Genomic DNA, 27,393 nt, shown 5'->3' on the forward strand with positions numbered 1-27,393 from the left:
CTCCAGTGCTTTATCTACTGTGTTACTTAGCTGCCCCCACTCTAAAACATTGCCAGTTCTTTGAATCAGGTTTCTTATAGCACCTTTGTGGTTCCCTCAACATCTTGATTATTATTCTCTGGGTTCATTAAAAATGTTGTGTCCAGAGTTGAATAGAACACTTCAGATACTGTTGGTATAGACTATACCCTGTTCTGGACACTAGAATTTTATTAATTCAGCCTTAGATTGATAGCAGTTTGTTTTAACTGCCTCATTAGGCTTCTGCTCCCAGTAATCTTAGATCTTTTCCCAGCTAATTTTTATTAAATAACCAATATTTGTAAAGTAGACAGATTATTAGTCTTCCCTATCTTACAGATGAGGGAACTGAGGCAGGAAAGACACTCTTATCTTGCTTTTATGTATTATGACTCAAAGAGTCCCTCTTATTTCCACATTCTGCAGCCTTATTAAAGAGACTTCAGGCCAGTAACTTAGCCTCCTTGGGTCTCAGTTTTCTCATTCGTAAAATGAGGGAGTTGGACTAGATGGCTTCTAAAGTCCTTTCCAACTCTAAACCTATGGGTTATTAGTTATGCTATCAGAGGAGCCATCTACAATAGGAAAGCAAAGTGAATTGCAATGCCCAATTGCTCAAATTATGACACGTAGTTGGATGGACATTAATTCTACTATGACCCAAATCCATCTAGCATATTGCTGCCAGGGTGATTTTCCTAAAATTGGTCTTTAATCAATATTGTTTGGAGGTTAGGAATAGAATCTAAATGTTTATAGTCTGCTTAGGAGTCTTCCATCTGTAAATCATCTGTTTGACTTTTGTCAAACCGAACACAAGAAGATGTTAATGAAAAACATAAAAAAAATGCAAGTGACTGTATCTGAGAACAATGAAATCACTGGTTACAAATGGAACAGTGATTTCTGAAATCACCTTCCTGTGTAGGTCAGATCATCAGCTGTGCAAAAGGCAAAGCAAATACCTAAACTTTGTTCACTCACAAGTGCTTTAACTCCACCTGTCTAAATCAAATGTTATTTCTGAAAAGTGAAATAAGGAAATAGGAAGAAATGAAGGCATTGACTACAGCTATGAATTAGGGCAATGAAGGGCCTTAAATCCATGCTATATGAGAGTTGTTTGAAGGAATGAGAGATGTCTAACTCAAAGAAGAAAAGACTCAGGGGAGGTATGTTAGCTGCCTTCAGGTATTTGCAGGGTGGACAGGTAGAAGGAGGATCAGACATGTCCTATTTACCACAAAAAGAAGAACTAGAAGCAATGAGTAGAAGGTGTAAAAACATTAATTTAGGTGTGTTATAAGGAAAAACTTCTTTAAAATGAGCTTTGTCCAAAAGTGGCATGGGCTCCCTTGGGATGTGGTATTGTGGTGGTTTTCCTTCCCTTGGCCGTCATCAGGTTAAAGCTGGGTGACCACATTCTGTGTATGCTGTCACTGGATGACACTGAGGTCCTCTCCATGCTTCTGTGTTTTATTAGCAACATTTAGCGGATGCAAAAATATTTACCACATTGAAGCTGCTGAAAGTGTCCAGAAACTGCCTTAGTCTGTAAATATTTTGTGATTTCTTTTCCAAGTGGAAAAGAAGTGGAAAAGAAATTGCAGCCAAGGGCAAGATGAGTTTAGGGTACAAGCTTATTTGCAAAACAGATGATGGTGGAAGATCATGTGCAGCATTGCCAAATGAAATGAGGGAAAAAACAGCTTAGAAGAAGTCAGGCTTATGGAGATTTTGGTGTGGGATGCAGCTAAATCAAATCATCCTGGTGACATCTGTAGATGAAATTGGCAGAAGGATCACAAATGGACACAAAATGAACCCGATTTACCATAATTTTTCAAATAATCTATTTGGGAGTGAAATCACTGTGTTTAATTCCTTTATATAATTCCTTTATATTGAATGTACTACATGAGGAAGCATCATAATATTTAAGAAGATGTAGTAAACAAAGGCAGCTTTTCTTAACAAATATTTCTAGCCAACTCTACAATGACTGTGGAACAATAAGGATAGAACAATACCAAAGGCATTCAGAAATAAGATTTCCTGGATCTATAAAAGAAAGGATGATGCTTAAAAAAATGGAAAAGATCATGGACTATGATGAATTAACAAAGAAAAGTAAAGCAATTTAGTCTGATTTTTCATCTTTAGAAAATTCTCATTAGAACAATCTACACACACAACAAAGATGTCCTTGATCAGAAATGTCAAATATGAGCCAGAATGGCCAATGAGGCTTATAATACTCCTGAATGTGACCCAAACCAGAATAAAAAGTATTCGGAAACATTTACCAAAATAAATAAAACAACAAAACAGATAATATTATATATTAGAACTAAGCCACTATGTAATCCAAAGGTTTAATGACTGTTTCTATTTGAACTGGACACCAGTGGTCTTCACGAAAGCATGAGAGGGTATTAGGCAGGATTTTACAAATTTTCTAAGGTAGACAAACTCTTTTCAGTTAGTCAACTGCCTGAGGGGCATGGGGAATATAAGATTCTCCTGGATGTGTTGTTTACTGATTTTTTTAAAAAGTATATGACTTAGGATGGCCCTGAATGAAGTCTCTCCTCAGACAAGGCATCTATCTCTCCTAGGAGTATGTGAAAATGATGGCTGTGACTTCACCAAAGTCCTCCTCTGATACTTCATGAATCACATGGATTGACAGCAAGGAAAATCTGTCAGTGTCATTGTCAAATGAGGGGGTTGGCCTAGATGGTCTCCAAGATTTTTTCCACTTTTCCTTCGGTCATGCATTCATCAGTCACTCTTGGCAACAACTCCTGAGAGAAGGGTTATGGGACCGAGGACTGGTCCCCCATCCTTTCATTTAGAGATTTCTTTCTGCTTCCTAAAGGGCTCCTTGCAAGTCCTTCACTGAATGAGAAAGGCTCTACATTGGGGTTCAGTGATGGCAGGAGGGTTAGTTGTCTAAGGACCCAGTCTCATTAAGAACATCTTATTCAGTCACAGCATGGATAGAAAGAATGGTTTTCACTGATGAAATAATAACTTCATCAAAGTATTAAGAAAACCCCATCTTCTCACTCTAGACTGGAGATGTTTTGAATGAGATTATCTCCCTATTTTCCTACAGCTCCAACACTATCTGGCTCCAGGCACCTTTTTGTCTACTTTATGGATACCAGCTACTTTGAGGTATTTTTCTCCCTTTAGAAAAAGATATACTTTGAGGTTATTCTGTCCATCTGTTTTTGTGATATTGGTTTATAAATTCATGTTAGTGGTAGAGATTTTTTTAGAAACCTTAGGAAGTAATCTCTAGGCAGTCACAAGAATTTTCCTCCTTTGAATGGTTGGTTGGTTGGTTCTTGACCTTCATTATCAAAGAGGACCAAAATGACATTACTATGTTAGAGACAAATTACAGTGTGTTTGATTGTGGCTGATCAGACCAATATGAGCTTAGAATACTCTACCACAGGTTGGGCACAAATAGTCCACAGAACACCTAGGGTGGGTTTTCTAAATATAAATGATACAAGTTAATGTCAGGGAAGGAAGGGTTGACTGCTATTTTCATGGTCAAATTTTAGGCTTGGATAAAAAAGAAAGGTTTGGTTTGAGTTCAGTGACTCTTGGTGGCTCATGGTGTTGATGAGACCCCAAATTATGAAGTCCCCAACATTTTGATCTGCTCTAAATATCTTCTAAATATGCACTAATTGCAGGTTCTGCTGCCTTTACTCCTGCCCAAGACCCTTTCTCTTCTGATTGCCCTTGTCAGTGCCCTCTACGCTGGGTTTGTTTAAGGTCTGATTTGTTTTATCCTTTACATTTACCTTACTCTTCCTCAAGGTTAAGTCCAAGGCTGCCTAGAGACTTAATTACTTGTTATCAGCACTTGATCTGCCTGGGGTCTCCTTTGATATCCAAAAGCCCACCTTAAAAAGCATGATTATAACTTAATTATAAATTCTGCCCTTTTTAACTGCTCCTTGTTGGCACCATCCATCCCTGGGCCAATTCTGACATCTAGAGTTCATCTTGACAGATTTAATCATCTACAGAGAACATTTTTTTCTTCCTTTTATTCAAACCTATATAAAGGAATATTTTCCAAATCTCTCTTTGCTAGAGCTATCTCCTAGCCTATAGCCTAGACCATTGAATTTTCAGTGTTCCAATAAACATCTAGCTTGACTAGGAGATAGTCTGCATCAGAGAATTCTTTCTCAGACACCCTGCACTGTACCCCAATAGTGTCATCTTAGATGAGTGACCTTCATGTCACTTTGCAAGAAGATCTCCATAGTAAATTAATCCTGCTTCTGCTCCCCATTATCATTGAGCCCCCTGCCTCTGATTTCTATTAGTAGCCTGTTTCAAACCCAGATAAGATCTCTTGTTCCCTCCCTTTTCAAACCCAGATAAGATCTCTTGTTCCCTCCCTTTTTCTTTAGTTCTAACTTTGAACTAGATCATTTCTGAACCTGGTGACATAGTTGTCAGTGTTGTTTGTTCTTCATTCTCTAAGAGGACCGTGACATCAGGAAATGAGATGGCATAACTTGCAAGCAGATAGGATTTAAGGGAGGTAGGGCTGTGCAAAGTTGCCAACCTCACTCTCTCTTCCTGAGCCATTTGGGTGCAGTGGCCTGAAATATATTAGGACGATTGGAGATGGTCCTGGATGCAGTAAGAGGCCTTGGCCTTTTCAGGGTAAAGTCTTTCCTAGATCTAAATTTGTTTGAGGAAATGACCATTCAGGGATTAATGCTAGATAAAAATGAATGAAGAATGGCCTCTTTAATAAAGAAAAAGAAACAAAGGAAGGAAGGAAGAAAAAGAGAGAGAGAGAGAAAGAAAGGAAGGAAAAAAGGAAGAAAGACAATGGGGAGAAGATCCTCAGGGTTTTTGGCCAAAAAAAAAAAAGCAATTGCTATTTACACTCACTCTGAGCCATCAGAATCCAAGCAATAGCCAAGTGAGACTTGGGCTGGGACCTACAGTTGATTCAGAGTGATTTGGGTTTAAGGAATGGTCAAAAAAAAAGAAACCTAAACTATGATATCTTGTTAGGTTTCAGTGATCAAAATTTATATTCCTTTGGACAGAACACTTGCAGATAAGGGTGTGATTGCCTATGTGGACAGAGGAAGAGGAGAGAGAAGAGAGAGAAGGAGGGAAGGGAGGGAGGAAAAGAGGGATAAAAGAAGGAAGGAAGGGAGGAAGGAAGGAAGAAAAGAGGAAATGTATTGCTCAATTGGAACTGGCTGGTTGGGTCCCCACTGGGACAACTACTATTACTCATAGGTAGTTGTTTGTCCTTCATTCTCTAAGAGGACCATGACATCAGGAAGGTGATGTCATAATTTGCAAGTGAACTGAATTTAAGTGAGGGAGGGTTGTGTGAAGTCACCAGTCTCACTCTCTTCTCTGGAGCCATCTGAGTCCAATGGCAAGGTATAGATCAGAATAACTGGAGATATATAGTAGAGAAGAATTGGCTATCATTCTCCCCTTCCGGACAGCAAAATTTTGTGGGGGGTCAAAACAATGGGGGGGGAAGAGGAGGGCATGATGTGAAACTTGATGGAATGATAAAGATGACAAGGGAAAAGGATGTCACAGAAAGAGACTCAGTTCCTTCCTATCTAAATGAAAGGTTGGAGTAGTTGAGCTTAAAATTTCTTATTAGAAATATAAGCCCTCATGGAATTTCAGAAAAGCCTGGAAAGACTTGCATGAACTGATGCTGAGTGAAATGAGCAGAACCAGAAGAATGTTATACACCTAATAACAACATGGGGTGATGATCAACCAGAATGGACCTGTTCATTTCAGCAGCACAATAATCAAATATAATTTTAAAAGACTTGTGTGAAAAATGATCCCCACTGCAAAATACTCTGAGGTCATCCAGCCTAGTGATGGAAAATGCCATCCCTATTCAGAGAAGGAACTGTGGAGTTTAAATGAAGACCAAAGCTTTGTAATCTTCAATTTTTAAAAGTTGTTTTATATATTATGTCATTTTTTTTCTCTCTAATGTTTTCTTCCATTTAGATCTGATTCTTCTTTCATAACATGATCAATATGGATCTATGTTTAGCATGTTTATAAATGCGGAGGCTATATCAGATTGCTTTCTGTCAGGGGGAGGGGAGAGGGAAGAGAGGGAGGGAGACAAATATAAAATTCAAAACCTTGCAAAAAATGATTGGTAAAAACTATCATTGCAAGTGGTTAGAAAAACAAATAAATTATTAAAATAAAAGAAATATAAGCCTTTGAGGTCAAGTACTATCTCACTTTTTATTTTTGTATTCCCAGCACTTAGCATTATACTTAATAAATGCTCACTGATTAACTTATTCTGTCTCTTAAATTCCAGGATTCCAGCTCCCTTTTTGTTTTCTAAATCAAGGGTTCTTAACTTGATTTAGATTTTTTTTAATATTTCAATATCACTGGCTTCCTTTGTAATCCCATGTATCTCAAAGGGATCCAGAGATTTCACCAGAGGGCTGAAGCTGTCTATGATAGAAACAAGATTGATTAAGAACTCCTGGTCTCAATATGTGTTGCCTATGATTGGCAGTTTCTACCTTCCAGTTACTCCTAAGAATTCCATAGGCAGTGTCTGGGTTCCCTCTGCCCATGGATCTCCAAAGAAGAGCATTAATGTGATAGCCAAGAATGAATAACTTGTTTCTTTGAGACACAGCAACTTGAAGGCTGCTAGAGCCTTTTCCCCTTTCTCGAACAAGAAGCCCAGATCTGAACTTACAGCTGTGGAGAGGCGGGAAGCCAGAGTCATTTCCAAGTTCCCTTTCAGACCTACAAGGGGAGGCACCAGGGTTAAGAGTTCTTTAATCTCCACAAACACCTTCCAGTGCTGCAAGGGAAAGAACAAAAAACACATTAACCCACCTATGCACATGGTTACATATACCTAATACACAATTATCGACCTGCTAGGGCAGAATGGCACAATGGTTAGAATGTCAGACTTGGTATCATTAAGACCTGGATTCCAATCCTACCTCAGATACTTCCTAACCATGGCCAAGTCACATAACCTCTATATGCCTCAGTTTCTTCATCTGCAAAATAAGAGGCTAGAATTGAAGGCCTCCTCTAAGATCCCTTCCAATTTGATGTCTGTGACCTTAACTATGTCATTTTCCTTCTCTTTAGCCTCAGTTTCTCCACCTGTAGCATAATACAAATACAATATTGAACTATAAAGTGAAATTTTCTCACAGCCTCAATTTCTTCTTCCCTCCCTTTTCCCCACTCCTCTTTCTCCATGAATTGGAAGAGGTCAGCTAGTTTAATCTGTACCTGAAAAATGATCCTCAGTGCAAAATACTCTGAGGTCATTCAACCTAGACTCCCAGTAAGAGGGAAGTCACTAGTCCCCAAGGCAGTCCAATTTTTGGCCAGCTCTCAGTTTGAGGAAATTTTTCTCTTTCTACAGTTCCTTCAGAGACAGCATTAACACATGGGACATTTTCAGATCAAATTTCATCCTACAGATTCATGCAAAGTGCAGTCAAGACCCTTAGCAGAGGTGACCAGAATGATAGTTATACAGTTGGAAGCAGAACCCCAGAGACCTGGCTTTGAACATTGATCAACTAATTTTGAACTGGTCAATTTTGCCCTAGAATTGTTGAATACCACCTGAAAAATGAGCTTCCAGAAACCAGGAAAAGAACTGAAGCATTTTAAAATCCCAGAGGTTAAGTCACTGCTTAACAGATCCCTGGGTGACCTCAGTGGAAAAAGTTATCAAAAACATCTGCCCAAAATAGAAACTCAATTAGAGCCAGAATCTTCTCAGTACTTTTAATTAGCAGGTAGATTTCAGCCTAAAGAACTGGCCCTATGAGAGATGCTATGACAAAAGAACTTCAGGAGATTAAGAGATGATGAAAATGGAGGAGTGGAAATGGGTTAAGGAAGAATAATCTTTAAAAAAAAAGTCCTTCAACTTTAACTTGGGAAAAATTCAGGTCAGAGGACCCAGAGAAATCCAAGACCTCATTCTGCCTTCAAGTTTCAAGGTTACAAGTATAAATCCTGAAAGGGGCCAGTTAGATTCTCATGAAAGCAATTTATGTTTCTTCTTAACTCTGGGCAAGGTTTGACGCAAGTGATCCTCTCCTCCTGGACTTTCACCTCTTTGGATTATGCCATGGATTTAGTTCTCTTGGTTTTCCTACCACCCCTCTGACCTATCTTCCTCAGTCTCCTTTGTAAATCATTCATATCACACACTCCCTAACTATGGATATATCCCTAAGATTCTGTCCTAAGCTCTTTTCTCTTTCCTTTCTCTCGGTGAATACATCATCCTCCAGGGATCCAAACAGTCTAGGTGACCACGGTTTATGGAGCACTGAACTTGAATCAGATCAGGAAGATCTGATTTCAAATCTAGCCTCAGACATTTATTTGCTATGTGGCCCTGGACAAGTTATCTAAGCTCTACTTGCCTCATTTTTCCTATCTGTTAAATGAGGGAAAATCAACTTTCTTTCAGGATTGTAGGGGATCAAATGAAGGGATAAGTGTAAAGCATTTTGCCAAATTTTAAAGAACTTAAAAATGCTACTATAATCATCATCATCATCATCATCATCATCATCATCATCTCTACAGAGAGGATTCACAAATCTATATATCCATTCTCTTTCCTTCTCCTCCTCCTCTTTTTTCTCTCCTTTCTCCACTCCCTCAGTCTTTCTGTTTCTGTCTCTCTCTTTCACATGGTCTACCTGTCTAGCTTTATTTCCCTTTGTGTCTCTATCTGTCTCTCCCTTGAGCTCCACTATTAGGGAGGGTCACACTGCATTTCCCAGGGACACAATAGATTTAAATAGATCTAATCAATGCTTCTAGAACTTGTATCTTTGCCCTTAAACCATCTATCTTCTAAACTTTCCTAATTCTGTCAAAGGCACCTTCATTCTTCCTGTTTCCCAGCTTTATCATCTCACTATTATTGACTCCTCACTCTTCCTCACTCATCCCCCCACCCCAAACATTGCCAAATACAGACTATCTCTTCCATCTGGTCTCTTCTCTCCACTCACACAACACCACTTGTTTGGGTTTCTATCATCTCTCATTTGGACAGTTGCAAGAGCCCCCTGACTGGGTATTCCTGTTTTAAGTCTCTCCCCTTGCCAATCCATCCTCCATAAAACTACCAAAGTTATTTTCCATTAATGTTGATCTAACATCATTCTTTTCAATTAATTCCAATAATTCCCTACTGCCTCTTGGTGATTTTTTTTTTTATAATGCAATGGGGTTAAGTGGCTTGCCCAAGGCCACACAGCTAGGTAATTATTAAGTGTCTGAGGCCGGATTTGAACCCAGGTACTCCTGACTCCAGGGCTGGTGCTCCATCCACTGTGCCACCCAGCTGCCCCTCTCTTGGTGATTTTTAAAGCCCTTCAGAATGTGGCTCCAGACTCACCTCTGTTCATCTCCCTCCTATGCTTAGGGCACATTTCCTCCTCACCTTCACCTCATAGAATCACTCTTTTTCTAGCAAAAGTTCAAGCATCACCTTCTACACAAAGTTTACATAAAGCCTCTCTCAACTACCCCAACCTCCTTCCCTGTCTTGCAATCATTAGGGGATGTATTATTACTATTGTTGAATTGTTTCCATCATGTCTAACTCTTCAAGGCCTCATTTGGGATTTTCCTGGCAGAGATACTGGAGTGGTTTGCCATTTCCTTCTCCAGCTCATTGTACAGATGAGACAACCGAAGCAAACAGTTAAAGTGACTTGCCCAGAGGTATGCAGCATTAGTAGGAGTTTGAAATCAGATATGAACTCAGGAAGATATGTCTTTATTCCACATATACTCATGCATGTGTATAGATATATATAATATATGCAGATCTAAATATACATATACATATCTAAATATAAATATACATTTACACAAATATATATGCACAGACATATAAATATGTGCATATTCATATGTGTGCAGGCCATGTTTGTTGGCTGGGTTATATGTGTGTACACATGTAAATGTGTATCTATTCACAGACAAACATGAGCTAGGTGGCACAGTGGATATAAGTGTCAGGGCTGGAGACAGGAAGACCAGAGTTCAAATTTGGCTTCAGTCACTGTGTGACCCTGAGCAAGTCACTTAACTCTGTATGCCTCTGTTTCCTTTACTGTTCCCTAGAGAAGCCGTTCCATCATCTTTGAGTCTTTCATTTACTTTCTCCCATGTCTGGATGGCTCTCACCTCTGAATTTTAGAATCTCTAGGTCTCTCCAAAGCTCAGTTGAAAGGTCACTAACTACAAGAAATCTTTCCCTATTTCCCCTGATTATTAGAGCTCTGCTTAAATTTGTATTTGAGAGACAGCATGCCATGGTAGATAGAGAATTAGCTCCAGAGTCAGCAAGATTTGGGTTCAAATCCAGATTTTGCCATATTGATTCTTGTCTGATATCAAAGACGACCAAAATGACATGACTATGTTAGAGACAAGTTTCAGTGTGTCCACCTATGGCTGAACAGATCAATATGAGTTCTGAATACTCTACCACAGGTTGGGCACAAATAGTCCATGTGACCATTTGGTGTGGACTCTCTAAATTTACACATCTTATGTTTTTTTTTTTGAGCTACTATTCCATTTCTGCTTTGGTTCATGGAGCATAGTACTTTGATGAGGGCATGCCATCCTGAACAGTCTGCGCCAGTCATACATGATGCACAATCAATTCCAAAGTTCTTAATACACAACTTGAGTGTCCTCATACAGATCTTTCTGATAACTATGTGAGTACTTGTCCTGTGTGAGCTCTCCATAAAAGTCTTTTTGGCAAGTGTATGTTGGACATTCGAACAATGTGGCCAGTCCATTGTAGTTGTGCTCTCTATAGTAGGGTTTGAGTGCTTGGATGTTTGGTTCAAGAAAGGATCTCACCTGCCAGGTGATCTTCAGAATCTTTCTGAGACAATTCAAATAGAATCGGTTCAGTTTCCTGACATGGTGCTGGTAGATGGTCCAGGTTTCACAAGCATACAACGAGGTTAGCACAATGGCTCTAGAGACTTTAAGGTTGGTAGCCAGTCTAATAGAACCTTTTCTCTCCCACACTTTCCTTCAGAGCCTCCCAAACACTGCTCTGACAATGTTTAGGTCAACTCCATCACCTATGTGTACATTCCTGGAAAGTATATTGCCAAGAAAAATGAACCATGCACTATAAACAAAATGCCTTCATTTGCTGTAACCAACGGCTCCTCATAAGGATAGGGTGGTGCTGGCTAGTATTACTTGTTAGACTAAAATGAGTACAAGTGGCAGAGAACTGATCCACACTGCATTGCATGTCAGCTTCAGAGCCATTGCCTTATCCTGACTGTAGGATCCTAGGGAAGTCAATGAACCTTCCTGTCCTAGGAAACTCATAACAATTGTAATTTAGGGAAAAGGTGTGAAGCTGTTCTGGCGGAGGAATTTCCTTATGTAGAAATCTAAACACTGATGAGTTTTTAACATTCATTTTCCATTTTCATATTATTTCCCATCCCCACAAGAAAATAATTTCTTTGAGGGCTAGGATATTGGCATTTTTGACTTTGTAGCCCCAGCATCTAATCCAATGTCTGATACACAGTGGGTGCTTAATAAATGCTGATTGGATTGAGTTGATTTGGGACTAGACAAAACATCCTAGCAGAAAACTGGAGAACACAGCACTGAAGAGAGGGGTGTCAAGGTATGGGGGAGGGGAGTGGGGAAGACAATCCCCTGGGCTGATGAGGCTCCAGGCTAGGCTCTCTTGCTGACCTGCTTGGGGGATGTGGGATAAATCAGCTCCATCTCTGGGCTGTTTATCCAGGAAATGAAAGGGTTGGGCAAGACAATCTCTAACACCCCTTTCATTTAGTCCCTACAGCCTATGATGAGGTGATCAGGTGGCTGACTTTAGGTCAAACAGTTCTATGTGTCTCCTTCTTGTCCTTCCTGATGTGGACCCTAGGTCAAGAGCAGCAAGCCAGGATGTTAAGGAAGCAGCAACCACAGTCACACAACTAATTCTCATTTTCTCTGTCTCTCTCCCTCCCTCGTTCCATCTCTTCTCTCTCCCCTCTTTCCTTCTCCCTTTCTCTCTGTTCTCTCTCCCTTCCTCTTTGCCTCTTCCACTCTCTCTCTCCTTCCCCTCATTTTCCCTTTTCCTCTCTCCTTCATATAAAATCTCTTTGTAGATAGCTTTTAAACATTAGTTATCCAAACCAGTGGCAGAAGATTTGAAAATACTGGGGGAGGGGGAAGGGGGGAGAGGTGTCGCCAGATATAGCAGCAACTATTTAAAAGTTACAACTCAGCTTTATAGATTATGTTGTAATGTTTGTAAAGACCCTTGGAGACAGATGTCATCTAAGCCTTACAACTTTAGGAGAATCAGCTGCTATTTTCACCCTCATTTTAGAGAAGAGGAAACAGGCTTGTGGCTCAGAAAGGTTATGTGAGTTGTCCCGGGTTGCACTGCAAACAGATGATGTGGGAGTCACATCCAGCTCATCTTAATCCAAGTCTGACACTCCTTCTGCTGTGCTATCCTGCCTCTGATACAATAAAACCTCTTCCTTCTTCTCTCAGTCAACAGTAATATTAATAGCTAACGTCTTCATAGCACTTTGACTATATTACCTCATTTGATCTTCACAACAATCCCATGAGACAGGGTGTTAGCTCCATTTTACAGAGGGGGAAATGAAGGATCCAAAGGTTAAGTGACTTGCTAGGGCCACACAGTTGGCCACCATCTGCCTCAGGTCCTCCCAGCGTCACTGAAAAGTCTTCCTTAATGATAAACAAGTACCTTTCTATGCACCATACATATACTTAGAGATATAAAGGGAAAAAAATCTCACAAGGAGAATTCCAGGAAAACAGTCTGAGAGAATTTTAGGACTTTAAAATGTCCTCAGTTTTACCATTAAGCTAGTCTGAAGACATAAGAGCTTGTGGTTGGGGATGTCAGCTCATCCAGTGTTAACAGCATTCATGTTTCCTACTCTGAACTTCTCCATTTACATGCCCAATAGTCCAAAAAGTCCATCATCTATTCCCAAAGGGGCCCTAGCAACAAAACCCTAGAGATTTAGGATAAGGACAGCTGAGAGCCTGCTTATAATCCACTGAAACTATCTGAGCCTAGAAGAGTGTAGGATGCTGGGTCCTGCTCCGGGGTGGCGAGGAGGATCCTAATAACATCTTGTCTGTGTGATAGGTATTGCCAGGCCATTCTTAGTGACCTGGACTAGATGAGTAAGGGACTTCTACCACCTCACCTCCCAAGGGGGATTACATTGAAATTACATTCCAGAAACTGCCATACATACTTGGACTTCGTTTGCCACCAGGCCTGCAGCCACCATACCTACACCAGAAAGTAGAAATGGAAAGAGAACTTGTAAGATGATGGAGGTTAATGACTCAGGGATGAATCCATTTGGAGACCTGAACATCTCACAGGAGAAGCCTCTCAGTTTCCCTCCACGGAAGCGGAATTCCATATTTATCTGGGTGACAACCATGATTGTGTCCTTCACCCCATTCCCAAGGGAGGAAGCAGGAGGAGAATCTGGCTAGGAAGCAAGGCCACTTTCCTGGAGGTCAGAGCAGATGGGTCTCTTCCTCCCTCTCCCAAAGTGTTCGTTCTTCTCTGTTCCCAACTGAGGACACCTGGAGGATTCCCCCAAGAAGCCAGTTCAGGGACGGGGGTGAGTTCTCTGTCAGGTCTCTGTTCACGGGCCCTGCACCACAGCAGAGGGCTATTCTGAATACCCCCAAGTAGGGGGGAATGAAATCCAAAAACAAAAAAAAAGAAAAAAGAGAAATGGCCCAGTTCTGACTTGGTGTCCACACTTACAGACTCATTCTAGGTGGTTTACATGCCATGAACACTGTTCAACATGGGCAATGGCTGTTCTGTGATAGGAAACCTGAAATACGGGAACCTACAGAAGAGACTGTTGTCCTGCTCCCAGTTCCAATCTTAACTTCCTCCTGAACTCTTCAGGACAAGAGCTCAGCAAGGCCAGTCTAGTCTGGACTCTGACTTCTGTCTCACTCTCTTTTCTATGGGAAGGGAAGGTCAAATGAAGGAGGTGGGCGGTGATTGTCTCAGTGACTGATCCCACGTGGTGCTGACCTCTTCCCTTGGTGGAGAAGGTTGAGGAGAATTTTGATCCAAAAAGAACCAGTTCAGGCTAGCTCTAAATCTTCCTCACTGAACTTTTATGCCAAAAAATCCAAATAGGCCACGAGATCCCAAGAAGATAAAGAACATCTCTCATGTCCTGATATTCATCATCTTCTGACAGATTTGTGAAGGTTTGAGATCAGATGCCAGTGATTTTTCTATTTAGGAGAGTTTGATCATCTCTCCAGGCTTCAGGATCATTTGTGCTGGTGAAAGATCTCACAGACTTCTTCTTCCAAACTGGGATAGCTGGTTGTTTTCCTTAGCTCCTAATATCCTGTACACCCTTTTGTGCTAGTGTTCCTTTCATCTTGGTATCAGCTAGACTCATAGGCAAGGCAGATCAGAGCTGGAAAGGACACCCCTGATCATTTCTATTGTTTGGTGTCTTCTACTCATTCCGAAGACTATGTGGAATGGAATGTCCAGACTCAGTGGGGCCTATCAGAGGAGGCAGGAGGGAACATGATACCAGAGAAGGAGGCTTCAGTCTCTACCCAAGGGGCTGGTTTCAACTCTGATGTCTTCAGAAAGCACTACTCTCCTCACCCCACCCCTTCACCATGGAGGTGATGAGGGCAGCAGCCCTTTGGAAAATGGGGAGCAACCTATAAATGAAAGAGAAGAGGGCACTACCTCCTCAATGCTACAGCTTTTCAAGAAGGAAATGTTAGCTACAGGTAAATAGGTGACTCTAAAGTATCAGATACTCTCTTTAGAGTGGGGAGGGAGGGACTTCCAGCCAAGATGGTGGAGAGAAGACATACACAGTTCTAAAGTCTTCTGATCTTTTCCCATCTATGATATGAAACAAACCTTTTAACAGAAATCTGATCCACAAAACCCAGAAAGAAAAGCCAGGAGAAAGAACATCTACCTCAGGATTCGTCTTCCGCAGCCGTGGGTGAGTCCAGGCACAGAGGGTGGATCAGTCACGGATCAGCCTGATTAGTGGTGGGGTTGGAGTCCTGGGAGCCTGAGGGCCCAAGAGCCAGACTTGCTTGATCAGTGGTGGGGCTAGACTGCAGGGGCTTGGGTCTACTAGGGAGCAGAGGCATTGGTGTTGGCACTGACCCGCTGGAGCTTGCCGATAGGGCTGGGGGGAGAGTTCCGGTGCAGGAGAGTTGTGGACACCATCCCTGGGCTCCTCCATTGCTCCGAGGCCTCTTCCCAGAACAAACGCAATTGCAGACTACTTTTGCCCCAGGAACAGGTGTGTGAGTAGAGGGGGGAGGGACCTTGAAGTTTCTAAAATCTACACCCCCCCTTATATTCTCCCACCTGTCTCTGCCAAAAAAATTAAAGAAAAACCAAAACCTTGTAGTAAATATTCATAGTCAAGCAAAATTCTCTCATGGGTTTTTGTTTCCCTGAGTCCATCACATCTCTGGTAGTATCCCTCATCATCAGTCCTCTGGGCCTGGGTCAACTCTCTCATGCTATGGCTGATGAATGGAGAGACCCCAATTTCAAATCATCAGTCCTTTTCTCCCTTTATTGATAGATGGTCTTTCAAAGCAGAAACTATGAAGTAGCAGAAGGGAGGGACTGGAAATCACCTTCCCCAACAATATACACAGCAGTTTAGGCAGGGACCTTACATTGGACAAAAGGCACCCTTCAACTGCTTACTTTGTGTTTGTTGATGGATTGGGAACCCTTCAGACAAACTAGCACCACTTCTTTTCCATCTCCATTATTCTGAGTCCTTCACTGTTTCAGTTGTTTTGTAGCATTTTTAAAGAAAGGAATTATTGACATGTTTCTTTACTTTATTTGCATCACAGGGAAGCTGAAGATTAGATCATACTTAGACAAAGATAAATAAGGGAGACAGAGTAAGAGTGAGGAGGTGGAGGGCACAAATAGCCAAGGACATAAGAAAAACCATCTTGGAGGAGGAGGCATTTAAGGATCACTCAGATTTCCTCAATCCATCTATCAGTACAATCTCATTAAGCACTTGCTCAGCCAAAAATGAAAGAATCTCTACTCCAGTAAGCATCCCCAACAATGCAAGCTATGACACAGTGGGTCAGTGAAGTTGCTGTATTGGCCTGTACCACCTACCCATTTCCCAATCAGGGATCCTTTCTTGTCATCCTGCCCTGCCCTTCCCCAAAGCCTCTCTGGTCTCCTATTTTCAAATGACCTTGATCACAGATGCTTGTCAACTAATCCCTCAGAAAGCATGCACCAAGTTTCAGTTAGATGATGATGAGGAGGTATAGCTGCTGATATTTATATAGCACTCTAAAATCTGGAAACTTTTGCCCAGCACCATTCCCTAGCACATAGCAAACATTTAATAAAGGCTCTATTGATTGCAAAGTGCTTTACAATTTTTCCCTTCAAAACAGCAAAGGGCATTTTAAACCCCAAGGAAACTGAACTAGAATGGCTTAAGAGCATGTGATTTGGTTGATCTTTGGGCTGGAAGGCCTTCCTCTGCATCGGAGCCTAGATTACTTGCTTATTTGTTCCTCTTACCCGGCTGTAATTCAAAAACAATCCAGCCATGCTCATTCCAATGCCCGCAAGTAGAAAGGGTAGGATCACTTGGAGGCCGATGGTTAAAGCTGTTTCTTCCTGAGGCTTTTGGGTGTCTTTCCCAGATTCTTCCTGGAAGTTCCATGGCACAACCTTGGCCAGGGGTTGCCTTTGGCTCTTCTCTCTGGACAAAAGCTGCTCCTCACTTCCCAGCTGCCCATCTTTCCGCCTCTGTCTTGCCTCTTCTCCTCTCATCTTGGATCAACTGTCATGTCATTCACTCACTCTGGGGCTGTTAGAAACAATAATAATGAGTGATAATATTAATAATAATAGTACCTTGCTGATATAAATAACCAAACACCAAGAGACTCCCACAACATCCAGACCATAGTACTGTTTCCTACCAAATCAGATCATGGGGCAGAATGATTCTGGAAAAGGCAAGACAAAGATGTCTCACACATGTCCTCATTATAATAAACATAGTTGTCCAAGTCACGCCACCAGTCACTTGGTCGCTGTGGTCCTCTTCAATACTGAAGGGCACCTATCATCATCATCATCATCATTATTATAAGAAACAAGATAATAAAAGAGTTTCTTATAAGGTATCACAGAACAGAAGCTGCATTGAAGAGACGAGAGGAAGAAATGGAGGGTTTAGAGAAGGAAAATTAGGCCCATAGAGTCAGTGGCCTTTGCAGTCTCAGAGGCAGGTCTCACAACCAGCATTTGAATCCAGCTCTTCTGATTCCAAATTCAGTGTTTTTTTCCAATACACCATGAGGCCTCTAGTAGAGAAATACCCCAAACCCTTTAATTGTATATCTCTGTCTTCCAATCCCTTATGTTATTAATAGTGTTGTATGCCTTTCTAACTTTCCCAATGTGTCATTTCATCATAATCCCATAGCCTCCCCAATCTAGAGCCTTTAGGAAATACCGACATAAATCCAGTTCAGGATAATCACTTCCCCACAAATGTGGAGCTAAAAGGAACCTCAGAGACCACCCCTTTATTTTAGTAAGAGAGGAAACTGAAGTCCAGAGAGAAGTATGTTGTCCAAGCCTACAAAGGCAGTGTTGGGGGGGGGTGAGATTTGAAACTGGGTCTTTTTTTCTCCAAAGTCAGTTCTGTGCTTTGAAGAATAATAATCATAGCAAGCATTGAATAATGAAGGGGATGTTAACCTTGGGCAAGCTCTTTCCTGTCCAGAGCTCTCCTCCATGACTCCCAGGAGCCCATTTGTGATTTCACTAACACTTCCCTGCAAGTGAAAACTGTATCATCAGAGTTGCAGGTGTACAATAAATAGAACACCATAAAAGCCAGTCACTAGGGATCTCTTATGCACCCACTAGGTGCTATGGTAGGCTTTGAGTATATGGACAAAGAAAAAGCAATAACCACCCTCAAGGAGCTAATGATCTAGTAGAGAAAATGAGAAATAAACTTGTAAGAACATAAACCATAGACATGAAATGAATAAATAGAAATAGAGACAAAGTGTTTTACTACAGAGTATTTGAGGAAGGAGACTACTTGCAGTGGAGGAGATAAGGAAAAGTGTCAGAGAGAAGGTGATGTTTAACATTTATCTTCCAGCAAAAGAGACTCTATGAGGCAGACAGAGTAGTACAGAGCATGAATTTCAGGTTAGCAGTAGGTCCCAAGGCAAGTCAAAGCTGGTCGTTGTTTGAGCCCTGATTGGCTCAGAGTAAATGTAGACAGCAATTGCTTCTGTTTTGACTAGAGAAAAGAGACCTTATTTGCCTCATTTCTTACCTAGCCAATGGGCAGCTAGGTGATCCAGTGGATAGAGCATTGACCTTGGAGTCAGGAGACAGGAGTTCAAATCCAGCTTCAGACATTTGACTCTCACTAGCTATGTGACCTTGGGCATGACACTTAACCCTGATTGTCTCACATCCAGGGCCATCTCCATGTCTCCAGAGGAGAAAGTGGACTGGTGACTTAGTGCAGTCCCACTGAAAACCAAATTATGTAATTGTCATGGCATCACCTCCATGATGTGATCTTCTTCAAAAATGAAGGACAAACATCTTACCTAGTCTAAATCACTGAATGGGTGCTGTGTCAGTCAAACTGAGACTGGGGAAAGATGTTGGCTTACAAAGGCCAAGGCCTCTCACTGCATCCAGGACCATCCAGTCATTCTGATCTACATCTTGCTATGGAACCCAAATGGCTCAGGATAAGAGAAGAAGACCGGTGGTGACTTTGCACTGAACGCCTTCACTTAAAGCCAGTTCACTTGCAAGTCTTCCTGATGTCATGGTTCTTTTCTCTGCTTTCTCCCATCCCCAGAAGACTCCCCTGAACTCCCCCATTTATCTTCCCTTGTTAATAATGCCTTTCCTTTCAAAGCCAAGCTCATTAAACCATGGCCAACTCCTTCCGCCATCCCAAAGTGATGTTCACTTCTTAAATGTCTTTTTCCTTGCTTGTTTTAAAGAACTTATCAATCTTTCAATGTAAAGAGAACAAAAAAAAGGATTGTACTGGAGTCAAGAAGTTCTAAGTTAAAATCTAGCCTCAGACACTACCTACATGATCCTGGGTAAGTCACTTAATGTCTATTTGTCTCAGTTTTCCATCTATAGATGGGCACAGAATGGAGAAGAAATGACAAACCATTCCAGTATCTTTGCTGTGAAAATCCTATGAAAACCATCAAGGGGGGGTTATGTAGAGTCAGACATGACCAAACAGCTGAACACCAACATATAAAACTGAAATTTTATAACATAGTTTAAGTATGTGGGGTTCTTGCTCTGGGGGGGAGTGAAGAAAAATTGGAAGAGTAGACTGGAAAAAGACTGGGGGAGAATAGAGAAAGAAGGGGAAAAAAACTCAGGGAAGAATGGATTGGCCCTGAATCACTTAACAGATATTTATTAAGCACTTACTATACACCAGATCCTTGGCTCAATGCTGAGGATATGATATACAAAGAAGGCTTCAAACGTTCTAACCTATTTAGAAACAAAGCAATTTTTTGTTCTTCATTGTCCTTGTTTTACTCCAATGGAGGAATTTAATTAGTTGCAGACTATTAGAGCCACAAGGACCTTAGAGACCATCTGATCCAATTCTTTCATTTCACAGATGACATCAAGACCCCAAAAGGTGAAGTTGCTGTTTTGTCTTTCACCCACTCTTAGCAAGCACTTCCACATTCTAGCTGTCTTAACTTCTTACTAGACTATGATGGTTTTTGCAGCCCTCATTAAGCCCTTGATAAGCAGCAAATGAAGAAAGAATGAATCATATTCCATATGCCCAATCCAACCCATCAAGGATCACACTAGGGTAGGGGGCCAACATTGCTATATCAGAGATCAGAGAGGGAAAAATAAGGGAAGCCTTAATGATGAATAGGCGATTAGGATGAAGTGGAAAGGGACAGTTTGGTGATGCCATGAATAGAGCACCAGCCCTGGTATCAGGAGGGCCTGAGTTCAAATCTGGCCTCAGACACTTAGTACTAATTTGGCTGTGTGACCTTGGGCAAGTCACTTAACCCCATTGCCTTGCCAAAAAAAATGAAGAAAGGAAAGTTAGAAAAAACCTCTAAAATTGTGAACTTTGATCTCCAGAAGGTTTGAGGAGACACTGTTAGGAAATGAGTGATGGTTAGAGGACTGCTAGAAAAGGAATGATTTTTTTATGGGGGAAATAATAATGTCTGTTCATAATGCGTTAGAATCTTCAGGGTACCTGGAAGATTTAGGAAGAGTACATCATCTCAATTTATCTTTGTCTGTTAGAGAAAGATAGAACTAGAGACAGAGATACAGATAGATATGGGTTCACTTTGGGTAAAGAGAACCAAAAACATTTGGAAGGCAAGGAACATGGAAAAATATCATACTAATGACAAACCAAGATGGAAAGGCCATGCTAACTACTGACAGAAGGACAAGAGGTGCCTCTTTTAAAACTTGACTTGATGTATCTCATAGGAAGGCAAACTGACAATACCTTGAGAAAATCCAATAAAGAAAATAACAATACATATATGACCATAGATCTAAGGCTGGGAGGCACCTCAGAGACCATCATAATAAAACTCCTCATTGGACAAATGGGGGAACTGAAGTTTTCAGGAAGGTGAACTGATTTGTCCAAAGTCACCTAGGTGATAAGCATCAGAAATGGGTTTTTTCAGGTCCTCTGACTCAAGTCAATGGTCTTTCTCTGGAACATGCCATCTCAAGAGGATACCTCTCCCTCATACAAAGCATTTTTACCTATATTATCTCATTCAGTCATAGATACTGTGAAATAGGATGTGCTGAAGAGCACAAGGTTGTGATAGAAAAGGTGCTAAAATGAGGGGAAGAAGCTGGATTCAAATACCACATCTACCCGAGTAAGCCTGAACAAGTCACTTCATCTCTGGGTCTCAGTTTCTGAATCTGCAAAAATAAGGAGGTACTAGTCTAAATGCTCTTTAAGGTTGCTTCTAGCTCTGGCATTGCAAGGTTTTATGACTATACTTCTTGTTACATATGAGTAAACTGAAATCAAGCCAAGTGACATCCAGAATTTCTCAGGTCCCTAGCAAATCTAACATTCTATGAGTCTCTGAGTTACAGGCAGACAGGGCTTGAATGGGGTACAGTGGCAACTATACAATAAAAATAAACACAACTTGGGCAGCTAGATGGTACAGTGGATAGCGCACCGGCCCTGGAGTCAAGAGCACAGAGTTCAAATCTGTCCTCAAACACTTAATAATTGCCCAGCTATGTGACCTTAGGCAACTCATTTAACCCCATTGCCTTAAATAAATAAAATTAAAAAAAAACAGTTTATTACTCAACCACTTATTGTATGCCAAATACAGGATAGGTATGTTGCAAGAGATATAATTTCAATACAACACAGTTGGATATGATCTCTGCTTTTAAGGAGTTTACAGTTAAATTAGGGAGATAAGATGATAACATATAAATAGGTTATATTTATCATATATATTATATGATATTGCATGATCATTGCAAAATCAAATGCTAGGTGAAGGGTGAGGAGGAAAGTAGACACCAAGATGGATTAAGACCTTAAGACGGGGGAAGGTATCAAGGAAGTTTTCATAAAGAAGATTGCATTTCAGTTAGAATCTTCTTCCATAAGGTTCCATATAGGATAAAATAGGATAAAATCTCTATACCAATTCCTATACCAATAAAATCCGCAACCCTTGAATAGAAGGCAAACTCCTGATGGTCTGTTTCATTTTTGTCTCTCCAGTTACAGTACCCAGCATCTAGAAGATTATCTTAATCTTAAACAAAGGAACTTAATCCAGCTCTCTTGAATTAGATCCTGTTATAGGGAACAGCAATTGAAGGAAAAAAAACAGGTAGCTGGGGTGCATGGCAGGGGGAAGAGTGATTGCCATTTAATGGATATCTAGAGAATATGAAAGGGATAAGGTTGGAAAGAGGGGCAGCTAGGTATCCCAGTGGATAGAATATAGGGTCTGAAGTCAGGAAAACTAATCTTACTAGAGACCCTGGGGAAGTCACCTAACTCTGGTTGCCTCACTTTCCTCATTTGTAGAATGAGAAGGAAATGGCAAACTACTCCAGTATCTTTACCAAGAAAAGCCCAAATAAAGTCAAGAAGAATCAGATACAACTGAATACAACAAATAGGGTGTTAGTGGCTGTATGGGGGAGGGGTAGAAGAAATGGTATGAAAATGGAATTGGTAGGCCCAGGTTGAGGATTATAAGTGACAGATGAGAGAAAGGGAATAGCTGGAAATAGCCCCAAGGTTACAAATACAGGAAGACAGGTAGACAGTGGTGCTAGACAGAGACAGTGAAAGTAGACTCACAACAATTTTATGGGGAATGAAAAATGAGCTTTGGTTTGAAAATGCAAGTCTGAGATGGTGGTGGGGATATCCAAGAAGATGCCCTTGAGGCAGGGGGAAATTAGGATGAGATATAAATTAGAAACTCACTTTTATGAAAACAGTGGGTGGAGCTGTGAGAAGGAATGATGGAGAAGCAGCATAACCTAGGAGAATGAATAGGCACAGTAAGAGATAGAGAAGATGACGAACAACAAATATAAAGGAGAAAAAGTTAGAAAAGTAAAAAAAAAAATCAAAGGGCAGAGAATCTCTGAAGTTGAGGGAAAGGAGATATCCAGGAATGTGGGTAGTCAGCAGAGACAGGTTAATAAAGATGAGACCTGAAAAAATAGAACTTTTCTATTTTTTAGAAAAAATATACTTGAAATTGATTTGAAATCAGGTACTCCAGACCTCATTTTTCTCTTTTGTAAAATGAGCTAATTCCACAAGATTAGTGGTTCCTAATTTCTTTTTCAACAATAACAAAACATGTTATGAAGACCCAGGGTAAATGATACAATACTCATAATATCTTTGCATTTATTTCCTACCTAAGGTATATTAAGGAACCTCAGTGGACTAGGTTATCACATGATGCCAGGAATCCTTCATTTTCCAGGTCACGGCTCACCATTTCCTCTACCACCTTGTCAAATTAGTTAAGGAGGTCATATCATTAAGGGACAAAGTTACTTTTGTTGGACTAATGGTCAATGAGACCAAAGTCCCATAACCCAGACTGGCATTTTGTAATAAAGGTGATCCCAAGACACCTGTGTGGGTAGAGTCTCTAATCTATTGTGCTGACAGAGGTGATATGAGGGCCCCAATGGAAAACACCAAACCTGATTTTCCTGGGATGAAATGGGGTTAGAAATAGAAAATGAGCACTGGCAAACCTAGGGTTTGGCTGCTTCTATTTTCCCATCACTGACCTTCAAGTGACAAAAGGAGAGAATGGGAGACAAACATCCTTCTTTCTATCAAAAGAATAGAACAGAACTAGCCAGCGTCATAAGTAACATAGATTGGAGCTTCCTTGGTGGAGTTTCAAGGGGACTAGAGAGGCTCTAGTGCTCAAAGAAACCTCTCCTCAACCTGCTGGCCTGAAACATCTTTTACATAGAGACAATTTTTTCTTCCACAGGTGAGTGGGGATGGGCATGTAAAAATACAAAAAGAGGGAGTCAAGGGACTGATACAGACTGTAGGTATTATTTATTATTATTTTACGTTATAGTGCTTTAAGATTTGCTAAGCACTTTACAAATATTTCATTTGATCTTTACAATTATGAGAAATGATTATCTCTCTCATATTTAATAACTAATTATTAAATCAGAACCAAGGTTTCCCCCATTTCTACTTCCTCATCCAGAAATCAAAAAGTGTAGGAAATCATAAGCAGAGATTTACATTGGCTAAGGTCTAATCAGATGGTAAAATAAGCTCTAAATTTGAGCCAACTGAGTGTATTCCTGTTCTTTTTGTTTCCTCAGATAGGTCAGACAGGACCGGGAAGAGGTGGATCCTTTCTTTTGTCATATAGGTGATATGAACATTGATAAGTCTATTTGACGAAGATTTGGGTGCTCTAAGACACTTTTTATAATATATAGTCCACCCTCTCATTGTAATATTAATTTTCTTATTAATTGTTAACTAATCAGAGTTGTTTACTACCCTCAAGAGCACCTGCTCTTTGAAGGGTGTATAAAACTTTGAGCCCACTGCCATGAGGGGTCTTTAATCTAAGAGAGATGGCCAAAATCTTATTAACAAACATGCTGGCCTTATTAAAAAATGACTAAATTGTCCAGAATTGATGTCTATTGAATCATTTTTAAAAATGTCAAACAATTCAATGAGGTGGGTTCTATTATTACATTATTCCTATTTTACAGATGTGAAAATGGAGACAAGATTTTAAGTGATTTGATTAGAGTAATATTGTTTAGTCAGTAGTACCTTAATAATTATTAAGTGACTATGACTTGCCAGGCAAGTTAAATGCTGGTGATATGAAGACAACCCCTACCTTCATGGAGCTTGCAATTTACTGGAAGAAGCCAGTACGAAAAAGTAAGTTAAGTAGAAGGAGGGGGCCAGAGCGTATACAAAGTATACAAGGAAAAGAGTTAAAAAAAGCTTTTGCTCTACCCTACAATCCTCCAAGCAGGTCGTTAGAATCCACAACGAATATCCCCTAGCTGCCATTGGGAAATGAGGGGGATTTTCCTGAGAGAAAAGGTGATATAGGGAGGAATGAACAAAAAAGATCCTGGATCTAGAGCTGGAAAGAATCTCAGAGGTCATATAGTTCTCCTTCATTTTATCGAGGAGGAAACAGAGCACCTAAAAGTCTATGACTTGTCCAGGGTCACACAGGTAATAAGCATCAAAGGCAGAATATGAATTCAGTTCCTTTGAATCCTGCTTCAGAGATCTTCCCTATTACAGGGAACCTCAATTCTGGTTTTGTAGGAATCAGAAAGAGAAATTAAATGATAGTGTTTTAAAGGACAGACTTACTTTCATTTCCAGTATCTGATTGGTTCCTCCCCTGGGAGGTTGGGTGGGGGTATTATATTTATTTTATAGGGTGCTAGTCACATCAAAATTCAGGGGTGGATCCCAGTTTCCTTGACTTCCTGTCCAGTGTTCTACACACCAATCCCAGATTATCCTGAGTCTTTCTGGGCACCTCATGCATAGTTGAGGCTTAAGTTTAGAATGAGGCAGGAAGGAAAGCCATGTGGTATATTGTAGGCAAAGAAGTCAGGTTGTTCACTGGTTCTGCCACTAATTCTGTGTGATCTCAGGCAAATACTGAAGAGATGGGTGAAGAAGGCCTTCTGTTGGTGCTCTGGCTAACAAGGATGAAAAGCACAGGCCTTTTCTCCAACCATTAACAGTCAACCTCACAGTGTCTACCATGAGGCAGCAAGCACAGGGTTAGGTGCTATGGATACAGATTCAAAGAATGAAACAAGAATCTCAAATTCTCACGGGAGACAGCAAGATGGTATTAGTAGACTTGGACCTGGCAGGCCAGATTTCAAATGCTACCTAGTTCTGTGATGGTAGGCAAATCCCTCAGTTCTTTTATCTGTAAAATTGGGATAATGATGGCACCACTTCATAGAGTCGTTATGAAGATCAAATGAGATGAGAGGTAAACCATAGAGGACCATATCTTTGTTAACTATTATCATTGTGTCCAAATATAGACAGAAAAATATAAAACAAATAGAGGTGATTAAATAGTCTGATGGGGATGGTGCTCTAACAGCAGACAAAATTAGACCAGGCAGAATGTGGTGAGATCAAAGGAAGGAGTCTTAAGAAAAACAAGAGAAAGGAAAGGTTGTTTTCATTGGGGAAAGGAGGGAAGAGAGCAAGGAGAGCATTGTATAGGAAAGAGATACAGATATGTATTCAGGTCTTGCTATTATCTTGGGCAAGTCTTATGAATCTCTCTAGGACTCAGTTTTCTCTTTTGTAAATATAAGGAAACCAGATTCAAGTCTTAATCTCTTCCAGATGAAATGCTACCATCTCATACCTAAGCTTAGACCTTGAAGAAGACGGATTTCAGCTAGCAAATGAGGGGAAGACTCAATTTTAGGCAAGGGGGACCTCAAAGGGGCAGCAGGAGGAGGCCAGGGAGCAGCTGAAAGTCCGGATTTTGTAGCCGAAGTGTTAAAAGCGATCGGAGCCAAAACCTTTCTGATTAAAGTCCGGACTGCAGGGACTTCATTGAGGGAGTCACTGCTCCAGCTCCAAGATCTTGCCTCCCCACTTTCAAGACTCTTTAAGATGCAAAAACTCCACTAGAAAAGGATGGTGAGAAGGGGGCTAGGTGGCGCGGTGGACAGAGCGCCGGCCCTGGAGTCAGGAGGACCTGAGTTCCAATTCGGCCTCAGACACTTAATAATGACCTAGCTGGGTGGCCCCCATTGCCTTGCAGAGACCTAAAGAAGAAAAGAAAAAAGGCTGGTGTGGGTGGCACAACCTTTGTGACTGTGGGACAGGAAGGGACTTCGAAATCGTCTAATAGGCCCCAGGAGGAAGGGCCAGTCTGGCCCACAGGGCAGCGGGGGAGTCAGGGTTCTCCATTCAGCGCCCCCTTGCTGTCCCCGAAGCATCACTGAGGGTCAGAGCGGCGCCGTGCCCACCCTGCCAAGGCCGAGGTGCCCATGCTCTGCCACCACCTGGGGAGGGTCCCGGGGGTCCTGGGGTCCCGGGGGGCCGCGGCGGGGAGCCGGGGCCGGCGTCCAGGGCGGGCAGCTGTGTGGCTCTGCCCACGGCCCCCTCGGAGGGCGAGGCCCCGGCGCCGGGCGGATCCGGGCTTCGCGGGTCCCCCCGGCTCCCCGCCCCGCCCGGGGGCACTCACCGCCTCTCCTGGCTCCTTCCCCTGGGGCGGCTCCGCCGGCAGGTCCTGGGGGGCCCTAGGCCGGCCCCGGCCCCGCGGCGCGCGCCCTCATCGCTTCCGAGCCGAGGCCGGGCCGGGGGCGGCGGGGGGCTCGGGCCGCAGCCGGGGAGACGTCGGGGAGGGGAGGCCCCGCAGCGCCCCGCAAAGAGAGCCGCCTGGCAGCCGGGGGGGGGGGGGGGGGAGGAGCCGCGCCCGCCCCGGCCCCGCCCAGGCGCCGGCCCGCCTCCCCGCCCCTCCGCCGGACTCCGAGCGGGACCCCGCCCCCCTCCCTCCCAGCCCGGAGGGCTGGAC

At 41.8% G+C, this 27,393-nt stretch overlaps 1 protein-coding gene across 2 annotated transcripts in view; it reads right to left on the bottom strand.

Annotated features, from left to right (window-relative positions):
- The window catches only part of SLC41A3 (solute carrier family 41 member 3), a 62,052-nt gene extending 34,888 nt beyond the window's left edge, over positions 1-27,164 (bottom strand). Inside the window, exons 1-3 of one of the 2 annotated variants that reach the window (XM_074198447.1) lie at positions 27,064-27,164; positions 16,772-17,063; positions 6,800-6,907 (exon numbers count right to left, since the gene is read on the bottom strand). In XM_074198447.1, coding sequence (XP_074054548.1) covers positions 6,800-6,907; positions 16,772-17,026 — 363 coding nt within the window. In that variant the 5' untranslated portion in view covers positions 17,027-17,063; positions 27,064-27,164. Of the gene's footprint in view, positions 1-6,799; positions 6,908-13,418; positions 14,985-16,771; positions 17,064-27,063 lie in introns of those variants that run through there. The other variant, XM_074198448.1, reaches the window with a different exon arrangement.
- Between the last annotated feature and the right edge of the window lie 229 nt (positions 27,165-27,393).

The sequence above is a fragment of the Macrotis lagotis genome, chromosome 8 (assembly GCF_037893015.1).
Source record: "Macrotis lagotis isolate mMagLag1 chromosome 8, bilby.v1.9.chrom.fasta, whole genome shotgun sequence".
Classification (NCBI taxonomy): domain Eukaryota; kingdom Metazoa; phylum Chordata; class Mammalia; order Peramelemorphia; family Peramelidae; genus Macrotis; species Macrotis lagotis.